Genomic DNA, 21204 nt, shown 5'->3' with positions numbered 1-21204 from the left:
GATATGTAAGATCTAGCATTAAAAAATTAGTATTTATATATCTTAATATATAATATTATATACTAAATTACATAATTTAATATATATATTAAAAGCTACAAGGGAAATATAGCAACACATTTACAAAGACAAACACATCAGAATAACAACTGACTTCTCATCAGCCACCCTAAGAGCCAGAAAAACATGGAAAGATACACTAAAGCCCTGAAAGTAAACAGCTGCTAACCACAACTGCTAAAGTCAACACGGATATTTTTTAATTGGTAAGAGAAATGGACATTTCACAACACGGCAAACTAAGACAACTCATGATGACCAAATAACCTCTGCAAAAGATACTCAGAGGACTACCACATACAGACGAGTTCCATGGAGAGGTAATGCTCTCCTACAAGTCATGGGCTTAAACAAGAACCCCAATGCCAGGTGCAGTATACCTCCCCAGGAGTTGTTTGCCAAGAGGTTGTAGACAACCCCCAAAAGTAAAGGCTATGGGACTGTAGGATGGCCCAGCAGTTAAAAGCATTTGCTGTGCTTCTGAGGGACATGAGTTCAGGTCCAAGCACCCGTGTCAAGAGGCTGACAACTTCTGTAACTCCGACTCAAGGGAATCTGACATGCTCTTCTGGCTTCAGAGGGCACTTGTAAACACACACACACACACACACACACACACACACACACACACACACACACACAAACTATACAGGCTATTGTCATTGTTCTAGGTTGCCTACCAGAATCAGATGTTAAAAGCCTTTTTTACTGAAGATATCATATACTTGGTTTCAGGAGACAAAGAAATGAGGAAAGGACTGAATAGGAAACTCCCTCTCTGCTTACTAATGTTTATAGTGTAGGAAGACACAATGTAGGCTGCTGGGAGGGAAACTCATCCCTAGTCTCACCCAGCTGTAGACCATGTGTGCTACAAAACTGACCTGCCAGGGAATTAGGTCTACTGGGGCAACAGTGGCATGGCTATCTGTGGGATACCCAACTGTTCTGTGGGAATAGACACCTGATACTATACACCTGGTCATGACGAGGAGGACATGGGCCCAAGTGGGGAACACAGCACCACTGCTGAACATGTCAAACTGTCTTCAAAACATTTATGTTTAGTCTAAGACTACTGTGGCCCTCCGGCTGGGCAAAGAAACTCTTTTTGGAGACGCTGACGGTAAATGTAGATTCATACCTGGCCAAAGTGCTAAGACTAAATGTTCAGCTTAAAATAGAGTATCTATATCCCTTCATTCCCGAGACCCAGGGAACGTCATAGAAAAGAGGGCAGAAAGGACTTAAGATCAAGAGTGTTATGAATCACAGCAGTTACCCACATCTGCACATTTCCCATCATGGACAGAGGTATCTGCAAGGCCCCATCCCTTCCTGTGTTAATTACTGCTAATGACTGCTCGAGGAGTCATTAGCATTAGCCAGCGGCACAGCCATGGAAAACCAGGTAGAAAAATACAAGATTCAGAGGGAAGGGAAAGGGGATGCCAAACGGCAACGGGGGTGAACACAATCACAACACATTGTAAATACAGGAGAAAATGTCAAATCATTTGAAAGAGGAGAAGACTAGACGACCAGACTAGGAAAGTCACAGCCAACAACTGTCTCCAGGAAACACAGCTCACTGCCGGACACTCACAGACCAGTAGTCACAGTGTGGACGTCAACCTGTCAAGCCAACAGGCTGCGAACAAGCTGCTATAGCTCTGGGACATCTGATGATGCAGGCTTCCACCAAGATGCATTAAGAGACACAAGGGGCCAGGTTCACATACTAATAAAGGGAACATAAAGACCATTTAAAAAGTACAGACCAGGATTAAGACTTTTTTTGTTGTTGTGTGTTTGTTTTTCTCAAGACAGGGTTTCTCTGTGCAGCCTTGGAATTCACTCTGTAGACCAGGCTGGTGTCGAACTCATGCATACATCTGTCTCCTGAGTGCTGGGATTAAAGGCTTGTGCCACTACCAACTGGCATAGGATTTTCAAATAATCAGAAAAAAAAAGAGCAAAAGTATTCAAAGGGGTAGGGTGGAGTGGGAAGAAAAATCACTCATGATAAGAAAAAAATGTTAAAAAATAAATCTAAGCTGAGGAGATGACTCAATCAGTAAACAGTAGCTTCAGAAGCATGAGGACCTGAGTTTGGATCACCAAAACCCACGTTTAAAAAGAAAAAGTGGGGCCGGGCGGTGGTGGCGCACTCCTTTAATCCCAGCACTCAGGAGGCAGAGGCAGGCGGATCTCTGTGAGTTTGAGGCCAGCCTGGTCTACAGAGTGAGTTCCAGGACAGGCTCCAAAGCTACACAGAGAAACCCTGTCTCGAAAAACGAAAAACAAAACAAAACAAAAAGAAAAAGCGGGCCCGCTGGCACATTCTTTTATTCTAGCAAAGTCTAGATGGGAGGTGAAAACAGGCAGATCCCTGGAAGCTCACTGCACCAACGAAAGGCAGACAGATGGTGACTGCAGAATGCCACCCAGAGTTGTGATCTCATACACGTGTGTACCCACACATGAACACACACACAGGATGAAACAGACCTAAATCTATCATTCTGTAGCTATTATAAAGACAGCACAGCCAACCAAAATATGGTATTCAAAAAAAACACCCAAGTCTATGGTGTCAAATTACATGGAATGGGCAGATAAAAAAAAGAGCATTATGGAACACACTGTCTGCCTTTAGTAAAAATAATAAATGAAAATATTGTAAATGTAACTATAGTCGTATTATAACAAGATATTTCGTTATGATGACTACTACACAAATCCAGAAGTATATCAAATCTTCTGGGGTGGGGGGAGACAAAGCCTCACCATGTAGCTCTGGCTGGTCTGGAGCTCATGAGGAAGAGAACTGATATAATACAACAAACTAAAAGAAGCAGCACTTGTTAATTGTATTATTGTGTGTGCATATGTGTGCACATGCGTTCACACATGTAAGCACAAATGCATACCATAATACACAGATGGAAGTTAGAGAACTTTATGAGGTCAGTTGTCTCCTTCCACCTTCACAGGGTCCCAGGGATTGAACTCAGGGCACCAGGCTTGCACAGCAAGAGCCTTTACCCACTGTGCCCCCTGGCCAGATCTCCAAAACGTACTTTCTACAATTTACTATTTGTCAGTGTAAATTATACTGATACAGCCTAAGAATTTTATATTGTCTTCTCAATTTTACACTTATTTAAATAACAACAGACCTTAGACTGGATCTATGTCAACAGTCTCCACCTCTCCTGAGACCGTGGTACGTTGTCCTTACCTGGAGTAGACGGCCTTTCAAGCATGTTCAGATGATGGGAAATGAAGGCCTGACTATCATGAACAGTGTCCATATCCACCTCCTCCTCATCTTGAGAACTTGAAAACTAGAGCACACACAACAAAAGAAGAAAGAGCCATGGTATCACTTCATGTTCCGATATTATCTTCCAGCACAATCAGAGGAAAAAGGCCAAAGAATAGACCCATTGTAGTTTTAAAAAGAAAAACAAGTCTCTTTTCTTCAAAAAAGGCACTAAAACAAAAACTGGGTGAATCAGCCCCCAAGGCAGCTGATAGGAAATTACTGTGAATAGCAACTAAAGCCCATGCCTGTAATATGGGAAGAACTAGTGAGTTATGGTGGAATGCACTTTCCCAAATGTGAAGAAATATGCAGTTAGTTAAATAACTGGATGGAGTGTTTTAGGAGACTTGGATTCTTTTATGATTCGCTATTTCCGACGTGTTTCTCCTAAGGAAAACCTAAGAACAGTCCTACATAGCTAACACAGTAACCTCCATCTTTTACTTGGATGATGAGTTTGAGCTCACTGCTAGCCTCCCTCTTCTTCTCCAGTATCTGAACAGGATCTAGTGGGGCCCCCAGGGATCCAGCCTTCTCTTCACTCTTGCTCACAATCTTGTACACTTATCACACTGTGATCCTATGGCAATACTTAAGACCAAAATTTGATTTCTGGACACAAGCAGCTGGTAGTACAGCCAAAAACTAAAGAGCTGTAACAACCACACAGATTAGAGCATTGTCCATTGACCAAAGTTAACAGGAATCAATGTAAAATGTGCAGCCCTTTCCTGTCTTTATGGGGGCAGAAGTGTTCGTCAACTTTTGGCGATTTCTCTCACCCGTAAGGACCTTATGGGTTTTTAAAAATAATTTATTTATTTTTATTTCATGTGCATTCGTGTTTTGCTTGCATGTATGTCTATGAAAGTGTCAGATCCACTGAAACTGGAGTTACAGACAATTATGAGTTGCCATGTGTCTGCTGGGAACTGAACATGGGTCCTCTGGAAGAGCAGCCAGCCAGTGCTCCCAACCACTGAGCCATCTCTCCAGCCCCTTTATGTGTTTTTGTTTTTTTAAGATTTATTTTTATCATTTTAAATTACAATTATGTGTATGTGTCTGTGTGTTTAGAGGAAATAGTCACAAGTGTGCAGTAACAGGAGGCCAGAAGAGGGTACCAGATCCCAGGGGGCTGGAGTTAGAGGCAGTTGCGAGCAACTGGGAAGTGAACTCAGGACATTTGGAAGAGCAGTAAACAAATGAATGCTCTTAATGGCTTAGCCATGGTTCCAGCCCTAAAGGGCTGCATCTCCTGATGTCACTTTCTCTGTTATCTGAAGTGTGCATGTGGATACATCAGTGGGGGGGGGGGGGGGGGGAGGACAAGCACACTGATTCCCACCCAAGAGACCTCTTTACAAGGGACCGCCTTCTTCCATGTACACATTTGTCTGAGTTCTCCCCAACCCAAACCTTAGGACACACTTCACATTTACAAGAAACGTGATTATATTCCAGATAACTTAGTCAAGTGTCAAGACACCAGCAGGGAATGGCCATGAGAACAGTCTGGTCTGAGTCCTGCTGAAAACGGAAGGCTGGAGTATGGCAGACACTGTGTCATCAGTATGAAAATCACTTCTGGAAAAAGCCTTTTATGGTGAAATGATTCACACACACTCTTTTTATAGAGCCTGACAATTTACAATGCAGAGTTGGGTTTTCTAAAGGCAAAAACACAAATTTTAAAAATTACCAAATGTAATGTACCCTCTCCTCCCAAGTCATCATATTATCTGTTCATTCATTATTTTCTTTTCAAAACCATTTGCCAGGTGCTCACTCTGTTTAGAACTGCCCAACCATTCTAACTGTGCAGCAAGCAACGACTTACAGGCAGGTCTCTAGTTCAACAGTCTGGTACACAGACAAGACAGGCTGTGTGGAACAGGCTCTCGGAACTGAGTCTATCTGCAGTTTTATTCTGCACTATGCAGAGAAGAAATCCTAGGGTCCTAAAGAATCTTACATCACCACACAGGCAGACTGGAGCACATTTGTTCAATTTAGTCATGTGATGACTGTGATATTTTATGAATTGTAAAATGCTAAGCAAACACAAGCTGGGGGGTTAAAAAGGCAGTGACCTGAGGCTAGAGAGCTGGTTCAAAGAAGACATTGTCCTCTCCAGGTGGTGCTACATAGTGAGGCTCTGTCTTCTGTCCTAACGAGACACTCACAGGGTTCTGAAATCCAGCTAGCTGTGCATGACAGCCTGGGTTATTCAGAGATTCCTGGTTGCTTGCTCCAGCTTCTGGAATTATGGTAGGATTCAAGACAGCTTTTTTCTCCTTTAGATTAAGAACAAGCCCGAGCTCTGGCAAGGGTAAACAGGAAGGTCTACTGAGGCCAAACAGGGTGAAGTACAGGTCCACAGCACCACATCGTAACCTCCAGTCATGTGCAGTCCCTAAGAGGCAGACACAGAAAACGTTATTACCACATCATCAATCTTACAAAATCAATTTCAGAAATCAAATAAAAATCAACTGATTAACTGAGTGAGTGCGTGTGTTGAGCATGCATGTGCGGAGGTGCTGTGGTGAAGTGTGGAAGTCAGTACAATTTGCAGGAGTCAGTTCTTTCTTCCCACCACACAGATTCCAGAGGCCAGACTCAAACCATCAGGCTTGATGGCAAGTGCCCTCACCTGCCATGCCATCTTGCCAGCACAAGTGAAAACCTGCCATGTAAACAATAAATTGTTCCGGCTTTAAATATTTCTTTCCATCCTTCTGCTTCAGTAATCACTCCGCATGCATTCATTCTCTGCCCACTTGTTAGGACAACAGGATTCAATTACTAAAACAGATACTACTGGAAATTTCCTAATTTGAGGTTTTAAAGTTGATATGAAAATGAGCTGGGGAGGCAGTTAAGCAGGTAAAGGCACTAGCCACCAAGGCTGACCACTAGAGGTTGATCTGTGGGAGCCACAGGGTGGAAGAGGAGAAACCGACTCCCACAAGTAGTCCTCTGACTTCCATACATGCACACATGTGCACACCACACACATATACAAAATCACAAATTAAATGTAGTACAAAAAAATTAAGCACAATATGAAAATGTACAACTTCTTGATATAATTCTAAATGCAGTTTATTACAGATAAAGAAAATACTTTGCTAAACATCTTCACATTGTTAATTAAAGTTTCTGAAATCATTTAAGCAAATCTTCCTATACTTATCGCTTATGTATTTTTTCCTCAATAGCTATAATGTTCTCTTCTATATACTTTAAATGAAACCAGTTTTTAAAGTCTCCACTTTCAAACCATTGCCAGCTGGTTTTTTGTTTCTTTTTGGGTTTTCAAGACAAGGTTTCTCTGTGTAACAGCCCTAGATGACCTGGAACTCACTTTGTAGACCAGATTGGCCTTGAACTTAGAGATCCCGAGTACTGGAATTAAAGGCATGTGTCACCATGCCTGGCTGCCAACTGGTATGTTTTTGACAGAGTCTCATGCTGCCCAGGCTGGTCTGAGCTCACTAAGCAGTGAGGGATTATCTTGATTTTGATACAGCTCCTGAGTCCTAGGATTAGAAAGGTACCAAGTTTATATGGTGTCAAGGATTAAAAACTAGGGCTGTGTGCATGCTGGGCAAGCACTCTATTAACTGAGTCATATTTCCAATCCAGTGTCTTTGCTCTTGATAAAAATTTATATATTGCTCACCAGATAACCCAAGAGACTCAACAATGCACACAGGATTCAGCAAGACTTAGTGACTGAAATAATGATTTAACTTCTTTGCTTATAATATACCCCCACTCTTAAAAGAACAACTATTAAGATGATGGTACATACAGTAGGAAAACCCTGATGTTGCTTTAAAATGTTTGAGCCTGGGATATAGCTGTTATACAGTTTTACATATCACCGGCAAGGTCCTAGGTTTGATCCCCAACACATCACACAGACACACACACACACACACAGACACACACACACACACACACATTTTCCCCCCAACGGCCAAATACACTCAAATCTATATTGATATAATACAATTATGATTTTTCCTAACATGATTATATCCTATCATGATCATGAAAAATCTTTGAAAATTAAACATGAAAGCGACTTCTTATAAAAGATTCATTCTATCTGGAAGTTTAAATCCTCTTCAATCCAGCTTCCCAATCAAATGTTCAGTGTTCCCCAAAGTCACTTTGTAAATACAAACTTCTCCTGTCACTTCCCTTGTTCACACTGTTTCCAGTCACTTGCAAATTTTAAAGCTGACCAGGAACTTGTTAAGGACCACAGCCTCACTGATCTCCCTGTTCAGTGTAAATTTGTGGCGACAGAGAATTTCTAATTAAAGCAGCAACTACACTTTACATTAGATATTATCAAAAACATAAGGTATCAGTTGGACACTGAATTTGTCTAACTGTAACTTTCTGATGGGATCAAATGTTCAGAAACTGTCCCATTAATCTTAAATACCATTCCTCTTGTCCAAAAACTCTTCTCAAGAGGTAAGAAAAGAATTCTTTCTAACTGATTATGCCTTCCTCAATATTTTGAGCTACTATGGTCAGTCACATATTAATATTTGACTTTTGGCACATTTTGTACCAAAGATTTACTGCTAAATAATTTGTTAAAAGCTTCTGAGGTTCGTGCTCATCCCCTGGATCTAAATAAGAGACAATGATGTCTTTAAAGTAATAAGTAAAGTATTAAACTCTGTGCATATCTATTAATCTTCCGTGAGGAGGGAAAGTTAACCAAAACCAACTAACAGCATCTTAGTTCAGACTAGTTTACATGCTATTTTCTGATATTTGTTTTCTTTTTTAAAAACAAAGTCCATCCACTTTCATTTTACTGGTATATTTCCCATGGCTACTGCACTATGCGAGGGGATAAAAGTTATACAGTCCTTAGTATTTCAGTACTAGTAAACTAAATTAAAAAACTGAAATATTAAAATTTAGTATTTGATTCAGCAAGTTACCAATGGACTAGCATGGTAAGCAATTTTACATATTCTAGAGAGGAGAAAAAGTACCATACTCAAAAATTTTAAGTATTAGAAAATAAATAATTAAGTATTAGAATAAATACCCACAGGTATCTTTCTACTTGCAAAAACCATTTAAGCAAAATAATTTCCGCCTAGTTTTTGACTAAACCTTTCAATCAAAAGCAGTATTACAATTTCAATCTATTAAGAGATATAACAAAAACTGTCATTAAATATATGACATTTATAAAGTCATAGATTTAATAACCTAATTAAATAAAAGTAACTTACAATATTCTTGACTACCCAGGCTACTGAAAGTATAGCCAACTAATCAAGATCCTGAATTTGATTCCCCAACAGAGAAGGAAAGAAACACAAAGCTCAAATACATGAGAAACATAACACTGAGTGTTTAACGTGAGGTAGACACCGTGCTTTACAAACACCACGTTGTTCATGTCTCAGTTTGCGGAAACAGGTTTCACTACCTGCATTTTTAAACTAGTTATATGAAGAGTAACAATTGGGCTGAGGTTTAACCTCAGCAAACCCATCCCAGGGCTCGTGCTCCTGTGCACTACGTCCTTCCACTCCCTCATCTCACTCAAAAGGATGGAAACTCACACTACAGTAAGATGGCATGCTCTCTGAGATGTAGAACAGTAGCATGCAGTCTTTTAAACTACAGGTTGTCTCTTATTCTACATTCACTCACTGTCCTGGAAAAATAAGAAGGAAATTAGTTATCTCTGAATGAGGCCACTGGGAAGCTATAGAAAAGAGGTGGAGCTGGGCAGTGGTGGCGCACTCCTTTAATCCCAGCACTCGGGAGGCAGAGGCACGCGGATCTCAGTGAGTTTGAGGTCAGCCTGGTCTACAAAGTAAATTGCAGGACAGCCAGGACTGTTACATAAAGAAATCCTGTCTCAAAAAACCAAAAGAGGTAGAAAGACTAAGGTTTACAGCCCTTTAACTAATTAAAAAACTCGTAAAAATCACATTTTTTCATTTCTGCAACCACAGTATGAAACAAAGTAAACATATCCTAACACACGTTATAACTTAACGTAAAAATGTGGTATCCTATTTGAAATGGGTGACGAAAGGAGGAGCTGGAGAGTGGGTCACACAGCAAAGTGCACGCAACTTAAGCACGAGGGCCTGGGTTTGATCCTCAGTACCCATGTAAGTCAGGCATGGTGACATGCCCCTGGAAGTCCTGAGCTAGGGAGTTGGAAACAAAAGCCTGGCCCATCAGCTAGAGGTCACACACACACACTCACACACACACACACACACACACACACACACACACACTCACACACACAAACTCTCTCTCTCTCTCATCCTTGAAAATCTGATGTAAAATGAAAACAAGGGACTTTCAAAGGCACTGCTCTCTTACCAGAATTCATCAGTTTCCAGAGCTGATCTACTAGGGCTTCATTGCATAAGGGAGACTCCATGTTCTTTGTAAATGGTGGATTCTTCGTTAACATGTTTAGAATCTTATGCCTGCAAGAATGAAAAATAAATAAATGAATTTTTAAATGACCATTTGCAGACTGGTGCTACCAATAAGAAACACTATAGAAGATAGGAAAACTATTTTTCTCCTTTCCCATTAGGTTTAATTTTGTATTTAGTTCCATTTCTATATGCTTTATGTCAAATCCTACATATTTATCACGTGTTTTCTCACTAAACTATCTTGTGGGTTTGCTTTCCAAGATTATCTGAACTGTGTAAACAACGTCTTCTACAATCTGACTTATATAATCTTAACAATCTCATTCTTTTTAGGAGTATTGAAAACAAAAGCAAGCAAAACAACCAACAACCTGGTGGTTAAGTATGAAAATCCTTAAAATAGGACAACAGGAGAAAAATATTTCCAAGATGGGCCAAAAGTTCAAATTAATAGGAACATAAACTTCCTATCTTAGCCCCTTTGGAAAGCATGGAAATGTGTAGATCAATTTTAAAGATGGAACACAGAAAAAAAGGGGGGAAGTGTCTTCAAAATAAGCTGCAACTGAGTAAACTGTGGTGGCACATATAGTCCTACCAGGCTGGAGGCTGAGGCAGAAGAACAGTGGCAAGTTCAAGGCCAGGCTATGTTATATAGCAAGACACTACCATGAACAAGCAACACAAAACCTGTATGGAAAGAGGCAAGTAAGAAAAGTGTTTTCAGGAGTAACTGTAAACTCCATGGCTGAAGTTTTTACTGGAGATAAGGCACAACAAAGAAAACAAAGTCTTAATTGGACTCTTGGATATAAACGAGGAAGAAAAGAAATGGGATGGAACTCAAGGAAGACAGCCAAACTTTTGTTTGTTTGTTTGTTGGTTTGTTTTTTGTTTTGTTTTGTTTTTGAGACAGGGTTTCTCTGTGTAGTTTTGGTGCTTGTCCTGGATCTTGCTCTGTAGCCCAGGCTGGCCTTGAACTCACAGAAATCCGCTGGCTCTGCCTCCCGAGTGCAGAGAATAAAGGTGTGCAGCACCACCACCCGGCTCCAAACTTTGTTTTTACACTTCACTACTAGAGGTAAGAAATCCAGCTGGACTTTCAACTGGGGAGGAAGTGAACGGAAAGATGATGGGCTGGGTGTAGGTGTTAAGATACTAAACTCTCAGTCCTGCCATTCCATGTATGTGAAAGTGGAAGATGTGAACTTTATTGGCACCCTTTTTGGATGTGAAATTAAAGACCACACAAAACAAAGACTACTAAAGGCTATTACAAAAGAAAGGGGGCAATATGTAGCTTTAGATACAACTGAAAATAGATATACAAAAAGTGATAAAAATCTTACAAATCATTCATATACCCATTTTCATATTTATGAATAAACACAATCCTTGTCCTTCAAAATCTTCCTCTATGAGTAGATCAGGATTATGGGTAAATGGCATCTTTAAAAATATGGATGAGTTTCTTTAAGTTTTGAGGAGTTCTCACTGTGTTGCCCAGGCAAGTCTTAAACTCCTAAACTTAAGTGATCCTCCAGCCTCAGCCTCCTGAATGTTAGGAATTTTGTTCTTTAGAGCATATTAATGTTGTCAAGCTTTTAATTTGCAGTAAGTTGAAAAGCAAGGTTTCTGTCCAGCTACTTCTACATATCCAAAATAAAACGTAGAGACCAACCATTAAGGCTTTTGGTATTACTCAGAACACTACAAACACATTCTAACATGTCTATGATCTGTAAAGGACACTCTGAGGACATCTTTGAAATTACCACTAAAATAGCAGTGATGATTAATGAATACATATATAACTTGTAGCAAACTTTAAATGTTTCTTTAACATTTTTTTTGGTGTTTAAAATTCACATGTTAGGGACTGGAGACCATGGTTTGATGAATAAGAGGGCCTGTTCTTACAGAAGATGGGAGTCTGGCTCCCGGAACCCGTCAGCCAGCTGGCTCACAACTGCCTGTGACTCCAGTTCCAGAGGATCTGTTGCCCTCTTCTGTCTGACCTCCTCAGGTGCCTCAATGCTCATGGTGCACACAACAGATAACATGCACACCAATATACACTTAAGAAACAAAAAACGCAACTCCAAGGATAAAAACACCAAAACACACATGCACATACCCATACCCAAGCATACACCTAATTAAAATAATAATAATAATAATAATAATAATAATAATAAAGTTTACTTGCTATAAATGTTTTTTTAAACAGGAAAATATAAGTGGCTAAATATACAAAATGTTCAAAGGAAATAAGAAAAGACAAGTATTCCATGCTTAATTTATCAAAGATTAAATATCAAAGTGTTACAAGTGTATACTTCAGACATCTGAAACAGACTTAAAGCCAATCTCAAAGTCACAGGTTCATGGAACCACAACAGCAAAACCATCACTCCATCTGCCTGAAAATTTGATAATTTTCTTCATGAGGCAGTCTAATTCTAAAACCCTATCACTATTTTAAAAAAAAAAAAAAAGCAATAAACCAAAACCACCACAAACCAAACCAAAAAACAGCAAACCAACCAACCAGTAAAACAAATAAAAGCTGAAAATCTGTCAAGACAAAAAGCAGTGACCATAAATGCATCACCTCAAAGAACTGGTATAGTCAGATCATGATCATTTTACTTCCAAAACAGGAGCGCTTTCCGCTATCTTTATATTAACCTTATATAATCTAAACCAAACATAACGATACACATACATAAAACAACTATGAATCAACAAATCAAAATGGCAAGGACTATCACTTCTGGTTACACTAACTATAGTACAGTGCATATTTTTCTCTTGGTGGGGTTTTGTTATTTTCCAAAATTTGTATGACTATTTTATTTTATTGCAACAAGGTTGCATTATGTAGCCCAGGCTGGCCTTGAACCTGCAATTCTCCTATTTCAGCTTTCTAACACTAGAATTATAAGCATGTACCAGCCTGGCAACTGTATGAGTAGTTTAGCCACCCACACCCTTTTTTTGAAACTGAATTTTACTACGTCGCCTTGGCCAGACTGAGACTTACTCTATGTAGACCAGACTATCCTTGAACTCACATAGCTCCACTAGCCTCTGTCTCCTGAGTTAGAGGATTAAAGGCATGTGTGACTACTCCTGGCAAAGGTCATTTTTACTGAAAGGAAACTTCAATTTTGAAAATTTAATTTTAATATTAAAACAACACATATAAATTAAAATATTGGCTGGGCGGTGGTGGCACATGCCTTTAATCCCAGCACTTGGGAGGCAGAGGCAGGCGGATCTCTGTGAGTTCGAGGCCAGCCTGGTCTACAAAGCGAGTTCCAGGAAAGGCGCAAAACTACACAGAGAAACCCTGTCTCAAAAAACCAAATTAAAATATTTATTTTGGCCTATGCATCTAATTCTTTTTTGTTCTAAGAGACACATAAAACTGACAGCAAACTTTAGAGCAAAAAAGATATTGGTATCTCAAGAGATACATAAGTTACTCAAAATAAAAATGCTTAGTTTTAGTACATAAACTATCTTAATGAAGAACAGTCTTCGGCCTGAAAATGCTCTGCCGAGAGAAGACAATACAAGAAAAAGGAAGTCTCTGATCAAGACACAAGACATTGAGCTCGGAAGACTCAAAGCTTCCCAAACATTTCAATTACATCTTGGAAGACTTTCTCTACCTACAGTTGTTACAGGAGAAATAAAATCTCTTTAATCCATGAATTACATTAAATATCTACATATACATATGACTGGAGGAAAAAAGAAACATACACTCAGCCATTTGTGTCATCTGCATTTAGCTAACTTTATCTTATGTGCCAAAGATTAGGCCATGGCAAAAGATAGGATCCTGGACTATTCAGGACTATTCAGCAGGAGAGGGGACAAAAATGACCATGTCATCAAACTAGGACATTGAAGTTTACGTATGTAACTATTTATGTACTTAAGCACAATAGGACTGTGGGATTTCATGGGAGAATATGACTTGAGGGAACTGCACCAGTCCAGGGAATCACGGAGTATCTCTGTAGACACCACATTTAATTCTAAAGTGGAAGAGGAACTGCAAGTCATGGGAGTTTTCCTGCTTCTGACTTCTGGGCAACCTCACACCTTTACACAAGCGAATTCTGAAGTATCCTGTGATGAAAACAGGAATGGAAAATCTATACACTTCAAAAGTTGTCATTCTCATTGAGGGCCATTTTACCAAGAGTTTTAAAACCCATAAAGCCAAGGGCTGGAAAGATGGCTCAGAGGTTAAGAGCACTGACTGTTCTTCCAGAGATCCTGAGTTCGATTCCCAGCACCTACATGGTGGCTCACAACCATCTGTAACGAGATCTGGTGCCCTCTTCTGGCCTGCAGTCATACATAAATAAATAAATCTTTTAAAAAAAAAAAAAAAAACCCACAAAGCCCATAAGAACAGAATGCTTCTGTTTGGAACAGGACAGGAAAATGTCAATGACATAAACAGAGTTACACACCTGAGTATCTAGGTCTTACCATTAGTTCTACAGAGCAAGCAGTCATGTGATGTTTACTCAAGTAAGTTTTTACAAGTGTGACAGCAATGAGAATGGAAAAGAAGACATACTATAAAAACAAACAAACAAAAACAAAAACAAAACCCCAAGGAACACAAAACTAAAAAACGAAAAACAATACTTGCAGGACATCATGGTACACACCTGCAGTCCCAGCACTCATGAGGCAGAGGCAGAGGCCAGCCTGGACTACATAGTAAGACTGCCTCAAGCAAAGTAAAGCAAAATAAAAATAAATGAATGAAGTTCATTAAAAACACAAAGCATGGTATTTGTACTCAAAAGGCAGAGCCAGGTAGATCTGTGAGTTCAAGGCCCGTCTGGTCTACATGGTAAAATCTGGGACAGCCAAGGCTATATCAAGACCCTATCTAAAACAAAATAGAAAACACCGAGAGAGCAATCACTGTGTGGAAACACTTTTATCCTGTGACCACTCATTGCCATAATGACTTTCTAAAAATGAGACTTGAAAAATAAAAACCTTTGCTATTCTGTTGTGTGGTAGTAAGGGTGTGTGTGCGCCATGGCATGTGTGCAGACATCAGAAGACAACTGGCAGGAGTCAGTTCTCATCTCTAGCACAGCATACCTGCTGAGTCATTTCTCCAGCCCTTAACTGCAAACTTGTGCAACTGTGTGTGATTTAATGTAATCTATATGTAGGGTGATGTTAAAGGAGAAGTTTCTCTAATGGGGACATAAGTATGTAAATTAAAAAGAAAACATGCTAAACATAACTATGAAGCATACCTCTAAATGGATTTTCAGTCCAGACTGCAAATAGTGCTCTTGACATTTGAACGAACCAAAGCAACTCAAAAGTACAGTTCAAAAGCACTCAGTGCAGACAAAATGTGTAATACAATAACTTCAAATATCACAAACCCATGACAATCTGCCCGAAGTGCTCTCTGAAACAGTTCTTAAATATTTAGTCTTTAAAACAAGTTCTCAGAAACACAGATGTAAATTTTTTAATTATGCAAATTGAAAACAAATGGATACATGGTAAGCTTTGTCTATATTGCATTTATAGCATCTGTTCCCAGTTGCTACCAAAGACTTAAGTGGCACCATTTTAGATAAAGGAATGAGGCTGTATTCTGTGCTCTATACTTCAAAATGGGAAGCTATTAGATTTTTTTCTCTGCATTTCAACTTTGTATCACTCACAATAACAGATTACTCAAAATATAGATCACAAATCAAGAACATAAAATCTTAACAAAATTTCATATGAAAATTGGTGTAAAAAGCATTACTTAAAACATTGAAATATACAATTACTAACCAAGAAGTCACTGCTATAAAACGCCCAGGCTCTTGAGCAGACTACTCACGCCCAGAGGCATTTCAGATAGGAAAAAGCAGAGTTTATGTCATTCTAAAAGAATACTGTGTGCCACGTGATGCAGAAAGTTGAACAAACCATTTAAGGTCTCCCAGTCAAAGTCTTCTGTCTCTAGCTCCAATAGCTGTGAGTTGTTCTTCAGCTCTAAAATTCTGTTCTATGAAGTCATAACATGAAATCAAATAAAACCCAAGTGTCTACTATGTGCAAAAAAGGAAGACAGAAATGGTTAAATTGAATTCTTAAATAAAAACCCCATTGTGTAAAAAGCAAACAGCAGGAATAAACGCAGCTACTAGAGGTAAGCATAAATACAAAGGCAGATGCCACATCAAGCCTGCAGTTCTTTTAGTTTCTTAAGATTTTAAAAAATGTCAACTGTAATAAAAATGAAGGTTTTGAATGAAATGAAACAAAGACATGGGAGGCGGTGACGCGGCTCCAGGAGTAAAGACTTGTCCTCTGACCTCCACATGCTGCTGTGATACACATGCATGCACATGGACAAAATAAATAAATGTAATAAAAAAAATGTTAAATGAGCAAAAATCAGGATGTCCTGAAATAAGCTCCCAAAATGACATAAATAGTGAAATCAAATATAAGTTGGGACACACAAGGCATCATCCCTATGCATTACAAACTATTAACAATGTATTTTGAAAATGTTTTTCTAAAATCAAATAAGAAAAAGGCTTTAAACTTGATATGCCATGCTTTGTTGATAGGTTTGGGAGGCTTGCCTCTTTCTGAACAGAAACAGGGAAGAGTGGATTGGGGGGAGGGGAGGTAGGCAAAGGGAATGGAAGAAGAGGAGGGAGGGAAAACTGTGGAAGAGATGTAAAATAAATAAATAAATTTAATTAAAAAAAAAAAAAAAAAGGGCCAGGCGGTGGTGGCGCTCGCCTTTAATCCCAGCACTTGGGAGGCAGAGGCAGTCAGATTTCTGAGTCTACAGCCTGGTCTACAGAGAAACCCTCTCTTTAAAAAGAAAAAGGCTTTAAAAATATAGAACTCTGCTGTGGATATCGCTACAGAACCCATTTCCATATTTTTAAAAATCATAAACATAAATATCTTTCCAGGTACAATCTTTAGAAATGATTCAACCCACTTCAGGATTCATAACCAAGATATTACAATACATAAACTAACCTTACATAAGGTACAGGATCAGTCTGAATCATATTAAGTAGCCACTGAAGTTCTTCATAACTCCGGTCCACTGAAAGTAAAAATGAGTAAATATACATAGGGTTAATTATAACAAATCAAAGAGCAAGTGATAGTAAGCAGGGACATTAAATAAAGAGGCTTCTTAGCTGGACTGTCATGTAGCTGAAGGGTACACATAAGCGATTAGCACTCCTTTTTTATTTTCTAATTGTATGCACTAGGCCAGTAACTTTCATGAGCACCATGCCATGTGTAACCAAGAACAAAAATAGTACCTAGTACGTATTCAGCCAAAGACCAATACAAAATAGGACCAAAAAACAGTGCCCCATATGTAGTTCACACTAAAATTCAACCAAACACCAATACAAGTTTTAACTCACTAAAAGCCATCAACTAGACACAATTAGTTGGACAAAATATGCCTAATTTTTTAGATGCTTAAATCCCTGAGAGGCTTGACATACAATAGCATCATAAATATAAATGTTTTCGATCACATGGTTCCTTCTACTAAGATCCAAGCCAGTCAGAAAGGCAATTACAATTATGTGTTATTGTGGTGATATTGTATTCCCCAAAATATTGTGTACCCTAATAAACTTATCTGGGGTCAGAGAACAGAACAGCCACTAGATATAGAGGCCAGAAAATGGTGGTGCACACGCCTTTAATCATATCACTTGGGAGGCAGAGATCCATCTGGATCTCTGTGAGTTTAAAGCCACACTGGAAACAGCCAGGCACGGTGACACGAGCCTTTAATCCCAGGAAGTGATGGCAGAAAGCAGAAAGGTATATAAGGCGTGAAAACCAGAACTAGGCTGGTTAAGCTTTTAGGCTTCTGAGCAGCACAGTTCAGCTGAGAGGCATCCAATCTGAGAAAACAGGATCAGCTGAGGAATCGGCAAGTGAGGAAGCTGTGGCTTGTTCTGTCTCTCTGATCTTCCAGCATTCACCCCAATACCTGGCTCCAGGTTTGATTTTATTAATAAGACTCTTTAAGATTCCTGCTACATGCTATGACTATAACTGACATAAAATGACATACTACTATTGCCAATCACCTTTTCAACACATTTTTAAGAATTGAAAAGCTTTATTTACAAATTTTTAGGCATAATTGTTTTCCTTCTTTCATCTTCTAATATGCGCACCAATATTTTAAGCTACAGAATTCATGGTTCATACCTAAGCACCATTCAAATTTTTAAATTATACTTGTTAGTTTTGTACTCTTTTGGAGACATTAGTATTCTATTTCATTTTTGGTAGTATTAACTCATGAATTCTTCATATTTCTGAGACATATATCCTTCATCTATCTTCAGAAAGAAGGTTAGGCTAACAAATACACGATTTCAACAAGTCTAGATTTTAAGCTGGCAAAATATCAAAACATATATAGAGACACAGAATTATATATGTTAATTGTTTGTCAAATAACTCACTTAACAACAACAAATCATATTTATATCATCTCTTAAATGAAAGGATACTAAATGATAGCTCTTTCTGAATCACGGCAAACATATAATACAAACACAATATGGTTACTACTCTCTCTGCTTCCTGTCTCTAGGCATTTCTGTTGAAATTTATAAAATGTAAAAAGACTTAATCATACATGTTTCTAGTTCACAAACTCCCTATGGAACTTCCTGTTTCCTTTTATTCTAATCAGAGATTAGTATACTTCAGCTTCTTTATTCTTCCAATATTTCCGTTACAACCTTGACTTTTAGATTGAGATCATATATACATCTGAATACGTCTTCTGGCCCTAGTGGGAATCTGTGTGTGTGTGTGTGTGTGTGTGTGTGTGTGTGTTTGTTTGTATGCACCACACAGACAGACACACACACACACACACACACACACACACACACACACACAGAAACCAAAAACCAAACACCAAAACCAAAAGAATGAAACTTTTTTTTTTTTTTTTTTTTTTTTTTTGAGATAGGACCTCATTATATAACCCTAGTTGGCCTGGAATTGCTATGCAGACCAGGCTGGTTTCTAACTCCCAGAGATCCTCCAACCTCTACCTCCCAAGCATGTACAACTATTCCTGGCCCAAAATAAAATCTTGGGGAAAAAAAAGTTACACATGACCTGTGTGTATGTTTAATTCCCCAATGTAAATGACAACTTGGCAACATACAGTAGAGAATCTAAAACTCACACAGCTGCGGGGTTTACTGTCTTCTGACTCCCTAATCTGAAGCTGGCGACTAGACTATGTTTTTGTAGACTGAATCATGAAGAAAGTAGAATTAGGCAGAGATTTCAGCATAGGAGAAAATCAGAAACAGGTGTAGACTTCAATAGAGTCCCATATGCGACCTCTAGACTCTGTACACCACCTCGCTTCTGATTATGTCCAGGAACTCACAATTAAAACTGCAGTAGAGGCTAGCTTATGTCACTTTAATTTTCACTTCTCAGAGAATTCCATTGTTTCTTGAATTATTTTTTCCAGCCTCCATTTTTGTGAAATATTTCTATTATTTATCTTAATCATCCTACTTTCTGAAAATGTTTTAAATATGTACTGTTGCTTTGACTGTCACACTCTTTATTTCTCTCAACTTGAGACCTAACCTAATTTTCCTGCAGAAGTTACTCTCTTGCTTTGTTTGCATAGTTACAAATTTTTACACACTTGTACACTATTTCATTGAATCCTTAGATATTTTCCCCAAATGTCTTATTTTTAAAAATAATGTAAAATTGAATTTATATAATATGCTGGCTTCTCCCATTAGTTAAAGATATCTTTATTTTATTTTTTCCTATCATCACCAAACTAAGTTAGTGAGCCAAGAATTTAACAATAACAGATAAGTGTGAAAATGTCACAGTGCAATCCACTATGTACACTAAGTCAAAAGTCACAACAATGAAAATCTGTGCACTGCATGTGCTATGAAGACGTATTTCTCTCTAAGCTGGAACAAGCACCACCAGGATGGTATTATTACCTTTTGTGTAATCAACAACAGCTTCCAGAGCAGCGATCCTGATGTCCACAAAATGGCCGTACTCCGCATAGGATTTGAAAAGAGATGAATCACTTGGCACATGTCCATTCTTCTGAAGCACCCTTATGGCTCTCAAGCAACTAGTGAGAAAAAAGTAAATTACTTCCTGTGAAGTATCATGAACTAAATTTATTGCTTCAGTATTAGAGATTCATTTGTCATAAAAAATCCTTATTTATGGGGGGGCTGGACACATGGCTGAGCAGTTAGGAGCACTGGCTGCTCTTCCAGAGAACTCAGATTGGATTCCCAGACCCACATGGCAGTTCACACCTGTCTCTAGGAGATCTGATGCCTATATGCACAGATGTTCGTGCAGGCAAAACACTCATACACTCAGGAGACAGAGGTAGGCGGATCCTTGTGAGTTCGAGGCCAGCCTGGTCTATAGAGCGAGATCCAGGAAAGGCACAAAGCTACACAGAGAAACCGTCTCGAAAAACCAAAAAAAAAAAAAATCAAACAGAAACAATTTTTTAAAAGACTCATGATTTGCTGGGCAGTGGTGATGTACACCTTTAATCCTGGCACTCTGAGTTTGAGTCTAGCCTCATCTACAGAGTTCCAGGACAGCCAGGGCTATAAACAAAAAACAAAACAAAACAAAACAAAACAACAACAACAAAAAAACCCTGTCTCAAAACAAAACAAAACGAAACAAACAAACAAAAAAAAACTTATGATTTGAATGCACATTCAATTCTGTAATGTTCAATTTGTATGACAAAATTTCAATAATATCTAAATAGCATAAAAACAAATTTCAGTATGTTTAGAATCTTAGAGCCATATACATGTCAACAAAACCACACTCCAGAATTTACTTAGCAATAAAAATATAATTTAGATAATTTCTCCAGAAATCTTATTCATTCACCATAAAAATGGAAGGTTAGCTGGGTGTGGTGACACACACTTTAATCCCAGCACTTGTACAAGTGGGGGCTGGGGTGGAATCAGTTGGAGGGCAGAGACAGGCAGATCTCTGAGTTCGAGGCCAGCCTGGTAGACAGGACAGCAAGAAAGGCATAGTGAGATCCTGTCTCAAAAAAAGAAAATAATAATAATAATAAATAGAATAAGGGAGCTAATTTTTTTTTATAATTAGTAATCAACTTTTAGCAAACTCAGACAAAAGCTGACAGAGAATTGTAGTTCTGAAAAGAAGGCTAACAAGCTAGGTCTGGTGCATGTCAGCACTTCGAGAGGATCAGGA

The 21204-nt window shown here is 38.7% G+C and overlaps 1 protein-coding gene across 1 annotated transcript in view; it reads right to left on the bottom strand.

The window, feature by feature from the left end:
- Positions 1 to 21204, bottom strand: part of Taf2 (TATA-box binding protein associated factor 2) — a 65103-nt gene that overhangs the window by 10654 nt on the left and 33245 nt on the right. The window contains exons 20-24 of the mRNA XM_059247118.1: positions 19929 to 20068; positions 16918 to 16987; positions 9788 to 9897; positions 5578 to 5807; positions 3305 to 3410 (exon numbers count right to left, since the gene is read on the bottom strand). Coding sequence (XP_059103101.1) covers positions 3305 to 3410; positions 5578 to 5807; positions 9788 to 9897; positions 16918 to 16987; positions 19929 to 20068 — 656 coding nt within the window. The remainder of the gene's footprint in view (positions 1 to 3304; positions 3411 to 5577; positions 5808 to 9787; positions 9898 to 16917; positions 16988 to 19928; positions 20069 to 21204) is intronic.

This window comes from Peromyscus eremicus, chromosome 20 (genome assembly GCF_949786415.1).
Source record: "Peromyscus eremicus chromosome 20, PerEre_H2_v1, whole genome shotgun sequence".
Taxonomy (NCBI): Eukaryota; Metazoa; Chordata; class Mammalia; order Rodentia; family Cricetidae; genus Peromyscus; species Peromyscus eremicus.
This window is presented reverse-complemented; position numbering and strand designations above follow the sequence as displayed.